This window comes from Piliocolobus tephrosceles, chromosome 16 (assembly GCF_002776525.5).
Source record: "Piliocolobus tephrosceles isolate RC106 chromosome 16, ASM277652v3, whole genome shotgun sequence".
NCBI lineage: Eukaryota > Metazoa > Chordata > Mammalia > Primates > Cercopithecidae > Piliocolobus > Piliocolobus tephrosceles.
In genome coordinates, this window is record NC_045449.1 from 43262797 (window position 1) to 43279926 (window position 17130).

Genomic DNA, 17130 nt, shown 5'->3' on the forward strand with positions numbered 1-17130 from the left:
GACTCAGTCTAAAAGAAAAAAGAAAAAAAAAATTAGGGCTTTATTTTTAGATAACAGCATGTGAACAAAACTGAGCTTAGGTTCCTGTTGTAGAAATCTGAGTGAATTTTCACTCATTCATGGCCAGTAAAGAAGTTTGATCAAAGTCAAGTATATTAATTTGCTAATTCTCATTCTTAAAAATACAATATGAAGCCCTTAGTCAGTGACATCTTGCCTTAAATGGCATCTTATTTCTGTGTAAAGTAGGTGATTTATTTTGCTGTAATGTTGATAATAGTGTCGTATTTGTGAGAAATATTCCATACACAGCAATGGCAGTTTTAAAGAGAGATCTTTAAAAAGAAAATCTTTAACTCTCTTCTCTTGGTATATTACTTTTCTGAAGGTCAGAAAGTTCTCAGTTACAGTAACTCTTTCATCTCAGATTCCTGGAACATTTGTCCGTTGTCTCCTTCTGAATGGCCTTTCTCTCTCTCTATCTATTTTTGTGTTATAAACCATATAAAACTATTTTCTGTAAGTAGTCAGGGTATTAAAAAGAATAGCATTTCAACACCAGAAGCGTATTTTATTTTCTGTCCAAATCTTTGAATTGTTATACTGTTATATTAAAGTTATTTATGAGAAAATCTCTGTGGTAGTAATGAACTTGATTGACTTTGTTCAACTCTGCCTTTTTTGAGATTGAAATGTTCTATCATAGGGAATCGAGCAGCTAACCTCACCATACGATTAATGATAAGAAGAATGTGGAGCCTCTGCTTTCTCACTCAGAAGTGAGGCATCTGTTTCTCAATTATGTGGATCCAGTATCTTCCTGTTCCATTTACCTCTGTTTACTGCCTTCTCCTTATCAAACAGGAAAAATGTGTCTTAGTAATTCCTCGGTATGTTTTTGTACAAAGAGCTTGCTCTCTTACCTTAACCAGCATATTCATTTGAAGCCATTTGGTTAAGGGGGCCACACCTCATGCTGCACTTGATTTTGTCCTTTAGAGTTGACTCCTCCTGGTTGTCCCCTCCGAGACAGTTTTCTGGGTCTCTAAGGAGAGTTACTAGCTTTGTCTTTAGAAAACCTATAGTCAGGAGCTCAGAGTACAAGATCCTGCCTTGTATCATCAAAGTCTTCTAAGACTTGACACTTGCTCTGAAACTGATTTATTAGACAGGAAGGCCTCTTTGTTCCAGACTCTACACCTGCCTTCTCTTCTATTTGAGTACAAGTTGGGAGCCTTTCCTGCTCCTAGGGGATTAATTTTCAAGCATAGTTTACAAAAGAACACCCAGCAAGTAACATGTAACACAGAAACGGAGCTGTTGTGATTGCATCAGGAATTGGGATGGGGGCGCTGTCAGAGCCCTGGCTTCTTTAACTTAACCCAACCTCTTCTTTTAGAATAAGAATCCCAGATAAATACTTTCTATTTTCTAGCACTTAGATATTGTTGTGATTAGTTCTAAAATCATAGAATTTCAAGAATATGATTCTTTCCATGGTCTATCAGCTTCTGAGAATGAACTTTCTACAGAGTAGATCATTGGACTATATCCTTTTTGATAATTCCTGTAACTATTTATAGTGTCTTATACGCAGTCACTCAATTACAACAGTATTGTACAATTTTTTTTTTATAATCAGCAATGGAAATCAAGTCCCAATTGTCGTTTAGTATATCTACTTAGGCTGGGCACAATGGCTTACACCTGTAATCCCAACACTTTGGGAGGCCAAGGTAGGAAGATGGCTTGAGGCCAGGAATTTGAGGCCAGCCTGGTCAACATAGCAAGACCCTGTCTCTACAAAAGTATGTATGTGTGTATAGGTGCATATATACATATGTGTGTATGTGTATATATATGTATGTGTGTATATATATTACTAAAAAATCTGTATATTATGATTGGCTGATATGTCTTTTATTGTATCTAGGGGTTAGTTTTTTAGACCTTTTATTTAAGCATCATAACTGCCCTTTTTTTTTTTTTCTTGCCATACATTGGGTAAGAATTCCCCTTTTCTCTAACAAAAATCTTAGACCTCAGAACACAGGATAAGAGGAAACTGCATTGATTGTTCTGGCAGAGATGGGGTGTTGCTACCAGAGCCTTGGCTCCTAACATTTAAACACCCCATCCTTGACAGTTCCTGAGGCTGGAAACCACTAAATTGGGTAATATCACTTTTAATTAATCCTAAATCATATGGTCACAAAGCTAGAAGGCATCTTTAAAAGCATCTGGTTCAGCTAGTCCATGTCTTATAAATGAAGAATTCTTGCTACTTTTTTGAGTAGCTGGACTATAATTTTCAGCTTTGGGCTTTAACTCATTTTTCATAATGCAAGTCTTTTTTTTTTTTTTAATGTGCGTTTTATTTAAGCCCCTAAGAGCAGTATCCATATCTATCCTAATGGTGGAAAAATCTCCAAAATAATAATGCCAGTTAGGTGCAATGTATAAATCAAAGAAATTAACAGATTATTTTCTATTAGTAATTTAACTTTAACCCAGCAGAGCCTTCAATTGATGTATGTGTATTCAGAACATTTGGCTTTAAAGCACTGTAGCCAAGAGCAATGGCTCACACCTGTAATCCCAGCACTTTGGGAGGCCAAGGCAGGAGGATCAGTTGAGCCCTGGAGTTTGAGACCAGTATGGATAACATAGTGAGACCTCATTTCTACAAAAAAAATTAGCTGGGCATGGTGGCACATGTCTGTAGTCCCAGCTACTCAGGAGGCTGAAAGGGAGGGATTGCTTGAGCCCAGAAGGTCAGGGCTGCAGTTAGCCATGATCATACCACTGCACTCCAGCCTAGGTGACAGAATGAGACACTGTCTCAAAAAACAAATAAAAATAAAGCACTCTTCAGGCTGGGCGCGGTGGCTCACGCCTGTAATCCTAGCACTTTGGGAGGCCGAGGCAGGTGGATCACGAGGTCAGTAGTTGGAGACCAGCCTGGCCAACATGGTGAAACCCCATCTCTACTAAAAATAGAAAAAAAAATTAGCTGGGCGTGGTAGCGGGCGCCACCATGCAACTTTGGAGGCTGAGGCAGGAGAATTGCTTGAAACTGGAAGGCAGAGGTTGCAGTGAACTGAGCTTGCGCCACTACACTCTAGCCTGGGCAATAAGAGCAAAACTCTGTCTCAAAAATAAATAAATAAAGCACTCTTCATTATTTTTTAATTACTTGAAGACTTTAAATTGAAGCACTTCTATTTCCCATTATTTGCCATGTGAAATCAAGTAAAACTTTTTTTTCCCCTAGGTATTATAGCATGGGCCAAAATGTATAAATGAACATAAAGTCATCTTTTTTCAGTTATATATTTACAGACTTCAGATTTCTTCTGTTTGGTACCTAAACTAATAATCTCATATCTTACCGATGCTGTCTTTACCTAGATCAGAAATGTTGAAATCATCCCGTTTTCTCTCTCATACAGTTGTAGTTTGTACCAAAAAAAGAAAAAGTCCTTTGTACACATATATGCAGAAGCTTTTCAGCTGAGTTTATCACACTTTCTCTTTTCTTTTTTTTTTTTTTTTGAGACAGGGTCTCTCTCTTTCACCCAGGCGGGAGTGTAATGGTGTGATCTCGGCTCACTGAAAGCTCTGCTTCCCAGGTTCAATCGATTCTCCTGCCTCAGCCTCCTGAGTAGCTGGGATTACAGGCCCGTGCCACCACGCTTGGCTAATTTTTGTATTTTTAATAGAGAAGAGGTTTCACCATGTTGGTCAGGGTGGTCTCGAACTCCTGACCTCGTGATCTGCCCTCCTCGGCCTCCCAAAGTGCTGGGATTACAGGTATGAGCCACTGTGCCCGGCCACATACTTTTTCATTCTGCCTCCACAGATACCCTCTTGTTACTTACGTGACATATTCTAATCCTCTTTCTTGTGCCTGACCTATATGTATGTCAGCTTTTTTGAAGGGATAAAGTTACCATGTTTTCTTGCAGTGTGTGTCATGTATATTTTCAGGTTTTAAGGAAAGAAAAATAAAAGCCCTTTTGTGTATGTACAGTAGCAATAGTTTAGAATAAAACTCATTATCTATTTCTCAGGTATGTGCTTGTTAGTAAAATCTTTTTCAAGTGAACTCATTTTTTTTTCCCTAGTCGTGACCCCACACACAGGACTCTATTAAAGGTTGGAAAAAAATTGTATTACTTCATCTTCATTTTAACTAAAGTTAAAATCTTCAATGTAGCATCCTAGATTGCAGGATTTTCCTTCTAATGGAAATAAAACTTTAAATTAGTTTCTGGTACTTGTTAATGCTCCATCTCAGTTAGCTAGTCTGAGTGTTGCCATGAAATAAATTCTCCGCAGGAAAGCAGTGGACTCTAACATAATAAACATTACCTGTCTTGTCTTTTTTTTTTTTTTTTTTTTAACAGTCACATTCCTTCGCCCAGGCTAGAGTGCAATAGTTCACTGCAACCTCCACTTCTTGGGCTTACGTGACTCTCCCACCTCAGCCTCCCAAGTAGCTGGGACTACAGGCACACACCGCCATGCCCAGCTAATTTTTTGTATTAATTTTTTTCTATTTTTGTTAAAGACGGGATTTCACCATGTTGCCCAGGCTAGTTGCGAACTACTGGGTACAAGCAATCCTCCCACCTTGGCCTCCCAAAGTACTGGAATTACAGGCATGAGCCATCACACCTGGCCCTGTCTTTCCATATGTTTTAAAGAAAGCCTAACTTAAAAATTTTTTTTTTCTTTTTTTTTTTCTGAGATGTAATATTGCTCTATCATCCCCCAGGCAGGAGTGCAATGGCGCCATCTTGGCTCACTGCAAACTCCACCTCCTGGGTTCAAGCGATTCTCATGCTTCAGCCTCCTGACTAGCTGGGACTACAAGTGCGTGCCACCACACTCAGCTAATTTTTGTATTTTGAGTAGAGACAGGGTTTCACCTTGTTAGTCAGGCTGGTCTTGAACTCCTGGCCTCAAGTGATCTGCCCACCTTGGCCTCCCAAAGTGCTTGGCATGAGCCACCACACTGTGCCAATTCTTTAGTGATATTGGTTTAATATGGTTTTTTCAAAAAAATTATGGACTGTTTTAATGCAATTTGTTGTTGTTGTTGTTGTTTTGAGATGGATTCTTGCTCTGTTGCCCAGGCTGGAGGGCAGTAGCACGATCTTGACTCACTGCAGCCTCCGTCTCCTGGGTTCAAGTGATTCTCCTGCCTCAGCCTCCCAAGTAATTAGAACTACAGGCATGTGCCACCATGACCAGCTAATTTTTGGATTTTTAATAGAGACAGGGTTTCTCCATATTGGCCAGGCTGCTCTTGAACTTCTAACCTCAGGTTATCCACCTGCCTCGGCCTCCCAAAGTGCTGAGATTACAGGCCTGAGCCACCACACCTGGCCGCCTTTCAAATTAGTAACCAGTGTTTCCTGTCTTTTTACATATGCATAGCATTATTTCAGCCACCCCAGGCATCCCGTTTTCCTTTTTGTCCTCTCCTTGGACTCCCCATCTGCCTGCTGCCACCACCCCAAAAGATAGATTCTGGTATCAAAAGGTTACTGGAGGACAGGCACAGTGGCTCATACCTGTAATCCCAGCTCTTTGGGAGGCTGAGACAGGCAGATCATCTGAGGTCACCAGTTAAGAGACCAGCCTGGCCAACATGACAAAACTAAAAATACAAAAATTAGCCAGACTTGGTGGCACCCCACCTGTAATCCCAGCTACTCGGGAGGCTGAGGCAAGAGAATGGCTTGAACCCAGGAGGCAGAGGTTGCAGTGAGCCGAGATTGCGCCATTTCACTCCAGCCTGGGCGACGGAGTGAGACTCTGTCTCAAAAAAAAAAAGGGGTGAGTGGACTTTATGGAGAAGACAGGAACAGTTTTTTTGTTTTTTTGTTTTTCTTTTTCTATTTTCTACCAGAAAATTCTTAAGTAGTACTTAGGAACTCTCATTTCTTTCCACTTAAATTTCTGTAATGTTTTCTCCCCTTTTTGGCCAAATAATATTTCATCATTCTCTGCTAGATGTACTTTACCTGTTAGTCTGAAGACATTTTAATGATGGCTTTTTGTACATTTGCCATCTCATTGGGATAAATTATTCCTTCTTGGTTACCTATATGCGACCTCAGGTCTTGTCTCTGCCCACTTACAGATTAATATTAAAGATTGTATGGTTATCTTTGGTTGGCAGCTCTGCAGAGGGAAATCTCTATGTCTGCCATAAATCATCGTGTGTGCAGTGCATCAGCCCCCTGAGAGTCTGAATACTAGCCAGCTGAGCTGTTGGACCATCCAGGAATGATCTTGAAGTCCAGCAAATAAGACTTCCCACCCAGTTATTTTCTTACAGTCATGTGGAGGTTGTCATACATTTGTGTTGGGGACCCCTCAGCATTTGGATTTGGCCATGTCCTTCAGGACCTGATGACAGCTTACCTTGCAGGGAAGGAGAGTCGCTCCCAGATAGCCCTCACGAGTGGCCCTGGAGCAGGAAGTGGTGGAGCAGATCTTCCTTGTTTGGGAGGAGCCTGAGGTGGACCTCGCGTCCTGAGTCTGGAAGGTAAATTTGTTGTTACCTGTAAATTATGGTTCTGCTAGTTCATGCTATGCCAATCCAGACTTTCAGAGGTATCCCTCCTGCCAGCAAGCGAAGACAGATGACTTGGACGAAGATGGCTGTCAAGCCCTGGGTCATTTAGTCTTCCACACTTAAGAATATTCATTTTAAACTAAAGGGCAGACATATCTATGAAATTACCGTATTTCAACACATTGAGCACATACTATGCTATGACCGTGGTGCTCTTTCTTGTTGATGTTTTTGTTTCTTCATTTTTTTTCTTAGAATGAACCATTTGGATTGGTTTAAGAGGGCCTAGCAGAACCACAACCTTACAGGCAAGAACAAATGTCACTTTCTGCTACTTTCTCCTATACCAATCCAGACTGTAGGGACCAAAACACAGTATCCTCCACCAAAATGAACATAATTTTTTAAGCAAGCATATTGACCTTTTGTTTTCTTTAATAAAATAGTATTAAAAGTTTTCTCCCAACAAATGTTAAGGCTTTAAAAAAATAAAAGTCAATATGACAGATTGTCACATTTAGCTCAAAAGGGAATACTGTATGCCAAACTCACCAGTGACCCCCAGCTCATTAGCATAAGCACGCCTCTTTCTTCTCAGTGAAAAATAAACCCAATTCACAAATTTGGTAACCAGACAAAGAGGGATGGATGCTGCACTGCATTCATTTAACTGCATCTCTCTGCTCTAATTAGTACATCCTCACAAAAATGAATACATGATCTTTGTGTTAATATATGTTAGCTTATTTTATGTTACCTGTCTTCCTTCTAGTTTCTCCTTTTTTGATCATATCTGCTGGCAATAGGGATGGCCCTACAGTCTAGAATGATATAGGGGAAAGATAGCAGAACCTGAAGAGTCCAGTCTTTCAGTTTAAAAAAGAAGAGGTAGTCACAATGAATATATTATTTTTTGCACAAGTCGAGGAGATAATTATATGTACCCTTCCAGAACCGCAAATAGTTGAGCTAGTCCATGTCTGCCAGTTACTGAGGTATACTCATTGCTTACTATTTAAATCATTAGCCATTAATTGATTCTCTTTGGTTTCTAGACTTATCCAACTTCGGTATTTGACATTCTCTTCCTCTCCTTCAGAAATTCCAGAAACTACTGAGAGGGTAGGGGTTGAATGTTGTTTTAGGCTAATCCTCCTGTTGGGTGAGCATCCACCAAAGTAGGAGGGGCCTTGCATGGAGGACATTTGCCTAATGTTCAAATTGGCTAGTTCATGTAACTCCTGGATATCTTTGCTCATCTTTGAGCTTTGAGGCTATTTTGGTTTTTCCTGATTTGTTCATACTATCAAGTCTTTTATAACCTCACATAATCCTTTTCTTTATGATCAAGGTTCTAAATGTAATGAGGAGCTGATTATCCAGAGCAACACAAACTGTAGTATTATCAGCATTTATATTCTTAAATGTGCTTATTTGATTTAATTTACCATTGCATAAGTTCCAAGTAATTGTGAATTACCTTGAATTTTAAAGATTAAAATACAATGGAAACTGTACTTTGGGAACATCTGTTAGATTTTGGAAAATCCCTTCATGATGCTCATTTAATTGATTTTCCGAGTCCCCATCTTAACCATTTGCTGTGGGAGGCTAGTGATTACCAGTTCTAATATTGGAAGTTTTCTCTTTATAGTAATTTCTACATGAGAAATTTTGAAATAATTTAAATAGTTTACCATGATACTCGTCTCTAAAACTCTTCAACTCCACCTTCTTAATAACTTTATCCAATGCTTTTCCCTCATGTCCATCTTTGTGGACTCGATTTATATTCTGTGAATTTAACTTAAATTGAAAATTTTCGTTTCTCTTATTCATGTTGTTGGAAACCATATTGCTGATTGGAATTGTTTTTCTTTCTGCTCTTTGGCCAGATCTTTTAAAATTAGAAATTAGGGTAAAGTGTATTCATTCAGTACATATTAAAAATAATAAATTTCTCAAATCAGTTTAATCCTATTAAATCTGCTATTGAGTTTGTAATTCCACTCTTAGAAAAATTGCTGCTTAAATCTTATATTAGGACAGTATCAAATTTTGAAGTCAGCATGAATCTAGTCTAACATATGTGAATTTTCTCTTCATCTTGTTTGTCACTGAAACTGACTTTTTCCAGACAGAATTCTGTGAAACAAATGGAATTAAAATGGCATTTTTAGTTTAATATTCCTATTATTGATGGTAATGCTTAATTTTCATTGATATGTTTTAGGCTTTATGTTAATAAGACAATAATTTAATGATTTTTATATGACAGGCACCTATGGGGACCTGCTGGGGTGATATCTCAGAAAATGTGAGAGTAGAAGTTCCCAATACAGACTGCAGCCTACCTACCAAAGTCTTCTGGATTGCTGGAATTGTAAAATTAGCAGGTGAAAAGCATGAATAATAATTTAGAAGAAAATGCAGTGATCCTTGTAACCTTTTGTAAAAAAGCATGTTTATAAATTTTGCAAGTATTGCCAAATAAAAAATATGTCATGATAGAGGGCAGAGATTGGCAAATTATTTTCCGTGAAAAGCCAAACAAATATTTTCAACTTTGCAGGCCATATGATCTCTGTCACAGCTATTCGTCTCTATCATTATAGCATGAAAGCACCCTTAGCAATACGTAAAAAAATGGACATGATTGCATTCCAGTAGAATTTTATTTACAGGAAATTTGAATTTCATATAATCGTTATGTATCATGAAATATCCTTTTTTTTCTCTTCAACCATTAAAAATGTAAAAGTCATTCTTAGATCACAGTCATAAAAATAATCCAGCAATAGACCAGATATATAGGCCATAATGTATATGTCACTTTGAAAAGTAACAGAAGTTGAGGTACTAAAAAATTGATAAGAGCTGGCCACAGTGGCTCACGCCTGTAATCCCAGCCCTTAGGGAGGCAGAGGCAGGAGGATAACTTGAGCCTAGGAGTTCAAGACCCACCTGGGCAATATAGTGAGACCCATTCTCCATTTAAAAAAAAAAAAAGTGGTAAGAACCTTAATACCAAATTTATACAAGTGTTGATAATTTTATGTATCTTGAGTTCTTCCTTTCTCTTTATTCCCACTGCCTTCACCATACCAAGCCCTTTACTGCTCATGAAATAAACATGTTAGGAATCTACTGTGGTAGACAGTGTGGACAAAGGATGATATCCAGAAGTATAAGGCTTGTATTTTTTCCAGCATGTTGACATCTGCCAAATGTTGACTACTACCAGACGTTAACACGACAAGGTACTCAGTGAGTAGTGTAGTCGGGCAGTGTAGAGGAGAGGCAGGCAGCCACTCATAAGAAAAGTTATCTTTTACTTTTGTGACAGATTTCTAACTCCTGCTACTCTCTCTAGTTTTATTTCCGGCATTCTCCTCAAAACACTGCAGACTGCTCTACTGTGTACTGCTAATTGACTTAATTTACCTAAAAATTATTTAAATTTATTTTTATGTTCAAGCATCTTTTATGGCCTCTTTGTACTTAAAGGATCAAGATGGCCAGCGTTTATGGCATTCATGGCTATTGATGAGTTGCTCCATATACCACATGCCAGATGTATTGTAGTTCTCCAGCATAAATGATCTGTTGTGATGAGGCCAATCTCCCTCTCTCCTTTATACAGCATGTTTTTTGTCACCTCTGTGCCTTGGGTTACTCCTGCAAGAGTGTCCCAACTCTGTACTTAACTGTACTACTACCCAAGTCAATTCCCCATCTTTTTCTTTTTTTTTTTTTTTTTTTTTTTTTTTTGAGACGGAGTCTTGCTTTGTCGCCCAGGCTGGAGTGCAGTGGCCGGATCTCAGCTCACTGCAACCTCCGCCTCCCGGGTTCACGCCATTCTCCCGCCTCAGCCTCCTGAGTAGCTGGGACCACAGGCGCCCGCCACCTCGCCCGGCTAGTTTTTTGTATTTTTAGTAGAGACGGGGTTTCACCGTGTTAGCCAGGATGGTCTCAATCTCCTGACCTCGTGATCCGCCCGTCTCGGCCTCCCAAAGTGCTGGGATTACAGGCTTGAGCCACCGCGCCCAGCCCCCATCTTTTTCTTGAAACATTTTCCCAGCTTTATGAGCATTCGCTAAATGCTTGTATTAATCTCTACACTGTAATTTAAAACAACAGCATATTATTTTTGCCCTGGGTGTTTAAGTTAGTTATATTTAAATAGCTCTTAAAATCAGTGCATTTACTATACAAAAATTACTTCTGCCTTCCATCTCCGATTTTACATTTCTCTTTTATCTAACTGCATCATATATCTTCTTTAAGCCACTTTAATGCCATTGTAGAAGTGAGCCTAATGTTAACCAGAAGCTAGAGTTCAGCAATAATTAGCAAACTCATAAATTGTTCTAAGAAATTACTGAATTTTAAAACTGAACATTTAATGCTATAAATTTTCACAGACATGAAAATGCTTAGTGAACTTGTCCCCTAGCCTGAAATACATATATATTGGCGTTTTTCTGTTTCATTAAAGACCTTAAATTAAATCTTAATCTTTTGTCAACATAAAGTTTATAAAATTATAAATAGGATATATTACATATGTTTTGTACTTTCCAAGAATAAGGCTTCCTATTTGCCTAGGACATACAGGTTTTAACTCATTTTACATAATTTTCTTTGTGTTTATTGAACTTTTTACATGGCATATTCAAATCTTATTTCTAAATACATACGACAGAAAAATTTAGATTCTTAAGGTAGCTACATTCAAATTATCCAGGAGTAATTGGCCACCTGAGCAGCTGGATAAATCAGTTTCTTTGAAATATACTTCAAGGCCAGGCGTGGTGGCTCAAGCCTGTAATCCCAGCACTTTGGGAAGCCAAGGCGGGCAGATCACCTGAGGTCGGGAGTTCGAGACTAGCCTGGCCAACATGGTGAAACCCCGTCTCTACAAAATACAAAAATTAGCTGGGCGTGGTGGCACACGGCCTGTAATCCCAGCTACTTGGGAGGCTGAGGCAGGTGAATCACTTGAACCCGGGAGGCAGAGGTTGCAGTGAGCCAAGATCACACCACTGCACTCCAGCCTGGGCGACAGAGCAAGACCCTAAACTGTATATATATAATTATACATAATACAAATAAATATATAATACGTATTTTATATGTTTATATTATATGCTTATACATAAATATATGTCATATGTATAGTTGTATATATATATACACACACACATAATATATGCGACTGTAATCCCAGCTACTCAGGAGGCTGAGGTAGGAGAATCGCTTGAACCCAGGAAGCTAAGGTTATAGTAAGACAAGATTGCGCCACTGCACTCCAGCCTAGGCAACAGAGCAAGACTCCATCTCAAAAAAGAAAAGAAAAAGAAATTATGGGTACAACTGAAATGCATGTAAGGAGGCCATGCTCTGAAAACAGTTGAACTGTTTGCACTGAACAAATGATCTCAATGTTTGGTCCATAGACTAGCAGCAGCAACAACATCACCTGAGGACTTGTTAAAAAGGCATATTCTCAGTTCTATCCAAGATCTACAAAATCAGAATCTCTGGAGGGGGACCCACCAATCTGTCTGTTAACAAACCCTGCAGGTGACTCTGTTGCAGATAGACACTAGTTTGACAACTGCTATCAGATGCTGTATTTTATTTAATTTTAATTTTATTTTCTTACTATGTAGTGATTTATTTCTGGGTTTCAGGTTACAATGCCCTTTTAAGATATGAAGGATTTGAAAATGACTCTGGTCTGGACTTCTGGTGCAATATATGTGGTTCTGATATCCATCCAGTTGGTTGGTGTGCAGCCAGCGGAAAACCTCTTGTTCCTCCTAGAAGTAAGTAGCTTATTTACCCTTACCTTACTTTTTTTATGTGTGTACTTTAATGCTATTTTACACGTAGTAATGTTAAAGTAATGTGGAAATTAAAGGCCGGTATGGTCGCTCACATCTGCCTGTAATCCCAGCACTTTGGGAGGCCGAGGCAGTCGGATCACTTGAGGTCAGGAGTTTGAGACCAGCCTGACCAACATGGCGAAACCCCATCTCGACTAAAAATATAAAAATTAGCTGGGCATGGTGGTGTGTGCCCGTAGTCAGGAGGCAGAGGCAGAAGAATCCTTGAACTGGGGAGATGGAGATTGCAGTGAGCCAAGATCATGCCACTGCACGCCAGCCTGGGCAACAGAGCGAGACTCCATCACAAAAAAAAAAAAAAGAGAAATTAAAGTAATTTTTTGGTGTCAAGCAGCTTTTTGCTGGCAAGGCATATACTTGCTTTCTCTATATTTGTTACCTTTCAGAATGTTAATAGTCTGACTTTACAAGGAAATTTGTTACTTTTTTAACAAATAATTTATGAAGCAGTTCTTTTTTGCCAAAGTATGACTGGTTATTTCTTCTGTTTTAGCTATTCAGCATAAATATACAAACTGGAAAGCTTTTCTAGTGAAACGACTTACTGGTGCCAAAACACTTCCTCCTGATTTCTCACAAAAGGTAAAAACAGGATCTTACAAAGACTGAAGAGGCCGGGCGCAGTGGCTCAAGCCTGTAATCCCAGCACTTTGGGAGGCCGAGGCGGGTGGATCACGAGGTCAGGAGATCGAGACCATCCTGGCTAACACAGTGAAACCCTGTCTCTACTAAAAAATACAAAAAAAAAACTAGCCAGGCGAGGTGGCGGGCACCTGTAGTTCCAGCTACTCGGGAGGCTGAGGCAGGAGAATGGCGTAAACCTAGGAGGTGGAGCTTGCAGTGAGCCGAGATCTGGCCACTGCACTCCAGCCTGGGCAACAGAGCAAGACTCCGTCTCAAAAAAAAAAAAAAAAAGACTGAAGAGCTCTAAAAAACAAGGGTAACAAAGAACATTTTTAAGGAATTGGTTTAATTTTGTGAATCAGATGATGTGTGTTATATTTCAAGTGCATTCAGTATTTTTTACAGTATAATACGAAAATTTCTTGTAGACCTTTGTCATGAATTTCGAGCAGTTTTTTTTGTATGCTTTTAAGGTTTCAGAGAGTATGCAGTATCCTTTCAAACCTTGCATGAGAGTAGAAGTGGTTGACAAGAGGCATTTGTGTCGAACACGAGTAGCAGTGGTGGAAAGTGTAATTGGAGGAAGATTAAGACTAGTGTATGAAGAAAGCGAAGATAGAACAGATGACTTCTGGTGCCATATGCACAGCCCATTAATACATCATATCGGTTGGTCTCGAAGCATAGGTCATCGATTCAAAAGATCTGGTAAGCACCTGTCACAAGAACTCCTGTCAAAAGCATCATTGAGGCTGAATTATACTAGTTGGTTATTTTTCTCTGCAGAATTGCATTGATCAAAAATAACATTCTAGTTGTTTGGGCTGCTTATTCTACCTTAATTAGTGAAGGTTCACACCATATTAGTGTCCTAATAATTTTTTTTATATTCCTTCCACTTGTTCTCCAAAAGAATGAACTTTTGGTCACAACTACAATTGTTTCTTTCTTTTATTATTCAGCCCATTTGAAAGATCTAAAGATCCCTTTCCCTTTCCATTCAATTTTAATCAAAATAGCAAGATTAAATGTGGTTAGACTTAATACTAAGCACATGAAGACATGCTTCTAAAGTTGTAATTTTCTAACTAGGGAATTACATTAAAATTATGAGCATTAAAATTGGCTGAATATATTTAAAGGCATATATGCACATGTACCCTGGAGAAAAGACTATTAAAGACTATTCACCCCAAATGTAGAAGGCATGTCTTTTTGCCATGTTTTATAGTATGACATACTTTGTGAGTTTGAAGCCTTCAAAGAACGTGGTTTTTGGTCTTCTCACAAATGCTGACAGATTAGTGTGTAACTTTTCCTTGTAGATATTACAAAGAAACAGGATGGACATTTTGATACACCACCACATTTATTTGCTAAGGTAAGAAGTTTTTATAAGAACCCTCATTTGTAAATTAGGTTTGAAAGAGGGTTGTGGGTTTTTTCCTAAAATTACTGAAATCACAGTTACATATGTTCACTTAAAAGAACTAAGACCTTGTAAATTCATAGGTGTCACAACTCTTTATTATAATTATTCTTAAATTCTGTTTGTCTGAATTCTCTCTAAACTTTGATGGAAGTTTGAGTTATAATACTAGGTAGGTAGGAGAAGGTACCTGGTAAATCTTTTCACATTGGTAATATTTTAATTATTAAAATAACAACATTTGTAACAGTAGATGTGCTTTCATATAATTCTTTAGGTAAAAGAAGTAGACCAGAGTGGGGAATGGTTCAAGGAAGGAATGAAGTTGGAAGCTATAGACCCATTAAATCTTTCTACAATATGTGTTGCAACCATTAGAAAGGTAAGATAATAGGTTTTAAAATATAGAAATGCAATTATAGGATTTGGGTGTAAGTAAGCTAATAGAAGGAGTCCCCAAGCATATTCATTTTGACATAAAATGTGTATGTGTATCTTCACTGGAGAGAAGGTTGCTAGGCATTTCAAAGTAAATTTGAATTCCTGATCTTTCTTATATAGTTTATTGTCAAGATTGTCATTTTGAGTCTGCTACATTTATTTGTGGAAGTATATCCTAATTCAGAGGAAAAATATTTATTTAAGTTACTTCTAGTCAAGGCTAGTCCAATTCAGAATTGTAACAAGGCCAAGTTTATCTTCAGTTTCCTGTGTTTCCTTTTTAGGCCTTTTTCTTCCTTTTGGTAGTAGTTTTTGCTTCTTTTCTCTTTTCCCCCTCATCTGAAACTGCTCGTACAAAAGACCTAGAAGAGAGATTCTTGGGTTTTGTTTGTTCATTTTTTTGAGACACAATCTCTCTCTGTCGCCTAGGCGGGAGTGCAGTAGTGTGATCACAGGCTCAAGTGACCTTCCCACCTCAGCCTTCAGAATGGCTGGGATCACTGGTGTGTCCTCTCATGCCTGGCTAATTTTCTTATTTTTATTTTTGTAGGTACAGGGTCTCCCTAGGTTGCCCAGGAGGCTGGTCTCAGACTCCTGGGCTCAGGCAGTCCTCCTAAAGTTCTAGGATTATAGACATGAGCCACAGCACCCAGCATTTTTTTTTTCTTTTTTTTTCCTTTTTAAGACATGGTCTCACTCTGTCACCCAGGCTGGAGTGCAGTGGCATGATCTCAGCTCACTGCAACCTCTGCCTCCCAGGCTCAAGCGATCCTCCTGCCTCAGCCCCCTGAGTAGCTGGGACTACAGGTGCTGGCTAATTTTTATATATTTTGTAGAGATGGGATTTCACCATATTGCCCAGGCTGGTCTCGAATTCCTGGACTCAAGTGACCCACCTGCCTCGGCTTCCCACAGTGCTGGGATTACAGGCATGAGCCACCACGCCTGACCTTCCTTTCTTTCTTTTTTTTTTTGTTTTTTTTTTGAGATGGTATCTCACCCTGTCACCCAGGCTGTAGTGCAGTGGCGTGATCATAGCTCACCACAGCCTTGAGCTCAAGCAGTTCTCCCACGTCAGCTTCCTGAGCAGCTGGCACTACAGACACAAGCCACCACACCCAGCCAGTTTGTTGTTGTTTTCTTAGCAATGGGGTCTCACTGTATTGCCCAGGATAGTCTCGAACTCCGGAGCTCAAGCAGTTCTCCTGCCTCAGCCTGCTGAGTAGCTGGGATTACAGGCAAGGGCCACCTGCCTGGCTAACATTGGCATTTTTTTAAGGCCCCAGGTGAATATCATGTACAGCCATGGTCTAGAACCACCTAAGGAAAATCTGCTTACATAAAGGTGTAACTTAAGTCATGATTTACGTTTCAACAGTTTAAAACCTTGAGCTAAAAGAAAAACAATTATGATGGCCTGGGCATGGTAGCTTACACATGTAATCCCAGCACTTTGGGAGGCTGAGGCAAGCGGATCACAAGGTCAGGATATCAAGACCATCCTGGCTAACACGGTGAAACCCTGTCTCTACTAAAGATACAAAAAATTCGCCAAGCGTGGTGGCACGCGCCTGTAGTCTCAGCTACTCGGGAGGCTGAGGCAGGAGAATCACTTGAACCCAGGAGGTGGGGGTTGCAGTGAGCCAATATGGCGCCACTGCACTCCAGCCTGGGCAACAGAGTGAGACTCCATCTCAAAAAAAGAAAAAGAAAAACAAGTATGATGACTGCCGTGTCACATGGTCAAACAGCTGGACAAGACTGGCTCCAAACCCTGTTCTTCCTCTTTTCCTGACTAGTGATCAGAATGACCCAATAAGATTTAAAACAGGCCAACGGCCGGGCGCGGTGGCTCAAGCCTGTAATCCCAGCACTTTGGGAGGCCGAGACGGGCGGATCACGAGGTCAGGAGTTCGAGATCATCCTGGCTAACACGGTGAAACCCCGTCTCTACTAAAAAAATACAAAAAGCTAGCCGGGCGAGGAGGCTGGCGCCTGTAGTCCCAGCTACTCGGGAGGCTGAGGCAGGAGAATGGCGAGAACCCGGGAGGCGGAGCTTGCAGTGAGCTGAGATCTGGCCACTGTACTCCAGCCTGGGTGACAGAGCAAGACTCCGTCTCAAAAAAAAAAAA

The 17130-nt window shown here is 39.7% G+C and overlaps 1 protein-coding gene across 12 annotated transcripts in view; it reads left to right on the top strand.

The window, feature by feature from the left end:
- The window catches only part of MBTD1 (mbt domain containing 1), an 84505-nt gene that overhangs the window by 44573 nt on the left and 22802 nt on the right, over positions 1-17130 (top strand). For all 12 annotated transcript variants that reach the window (XM_023204518.3, XM_023204528.3, XM_023204530.3 and 9 more), the window contains 6 exons: positions 8871-8988; positions 12289-12423; positions 12998-13086; positions 13602-13836; positions 14454-14509; positions 14835-14939. In XM_023204518.3, coding sequence (XP_023060286.1) covers positions 8871-8988; positions 12289-12423; positions 12998-13086; positions 13602-13836; positions 14454-14509; positions 14835-14939 — 738 coding nt within the window. The remainder of the gene's footprint in view (positions 1-8870; positions 8989-12288; positions 12424-12997; positions 13087-13601; positions 13837-14453; positions 14510-14834; positions 14940-17130) is intronic.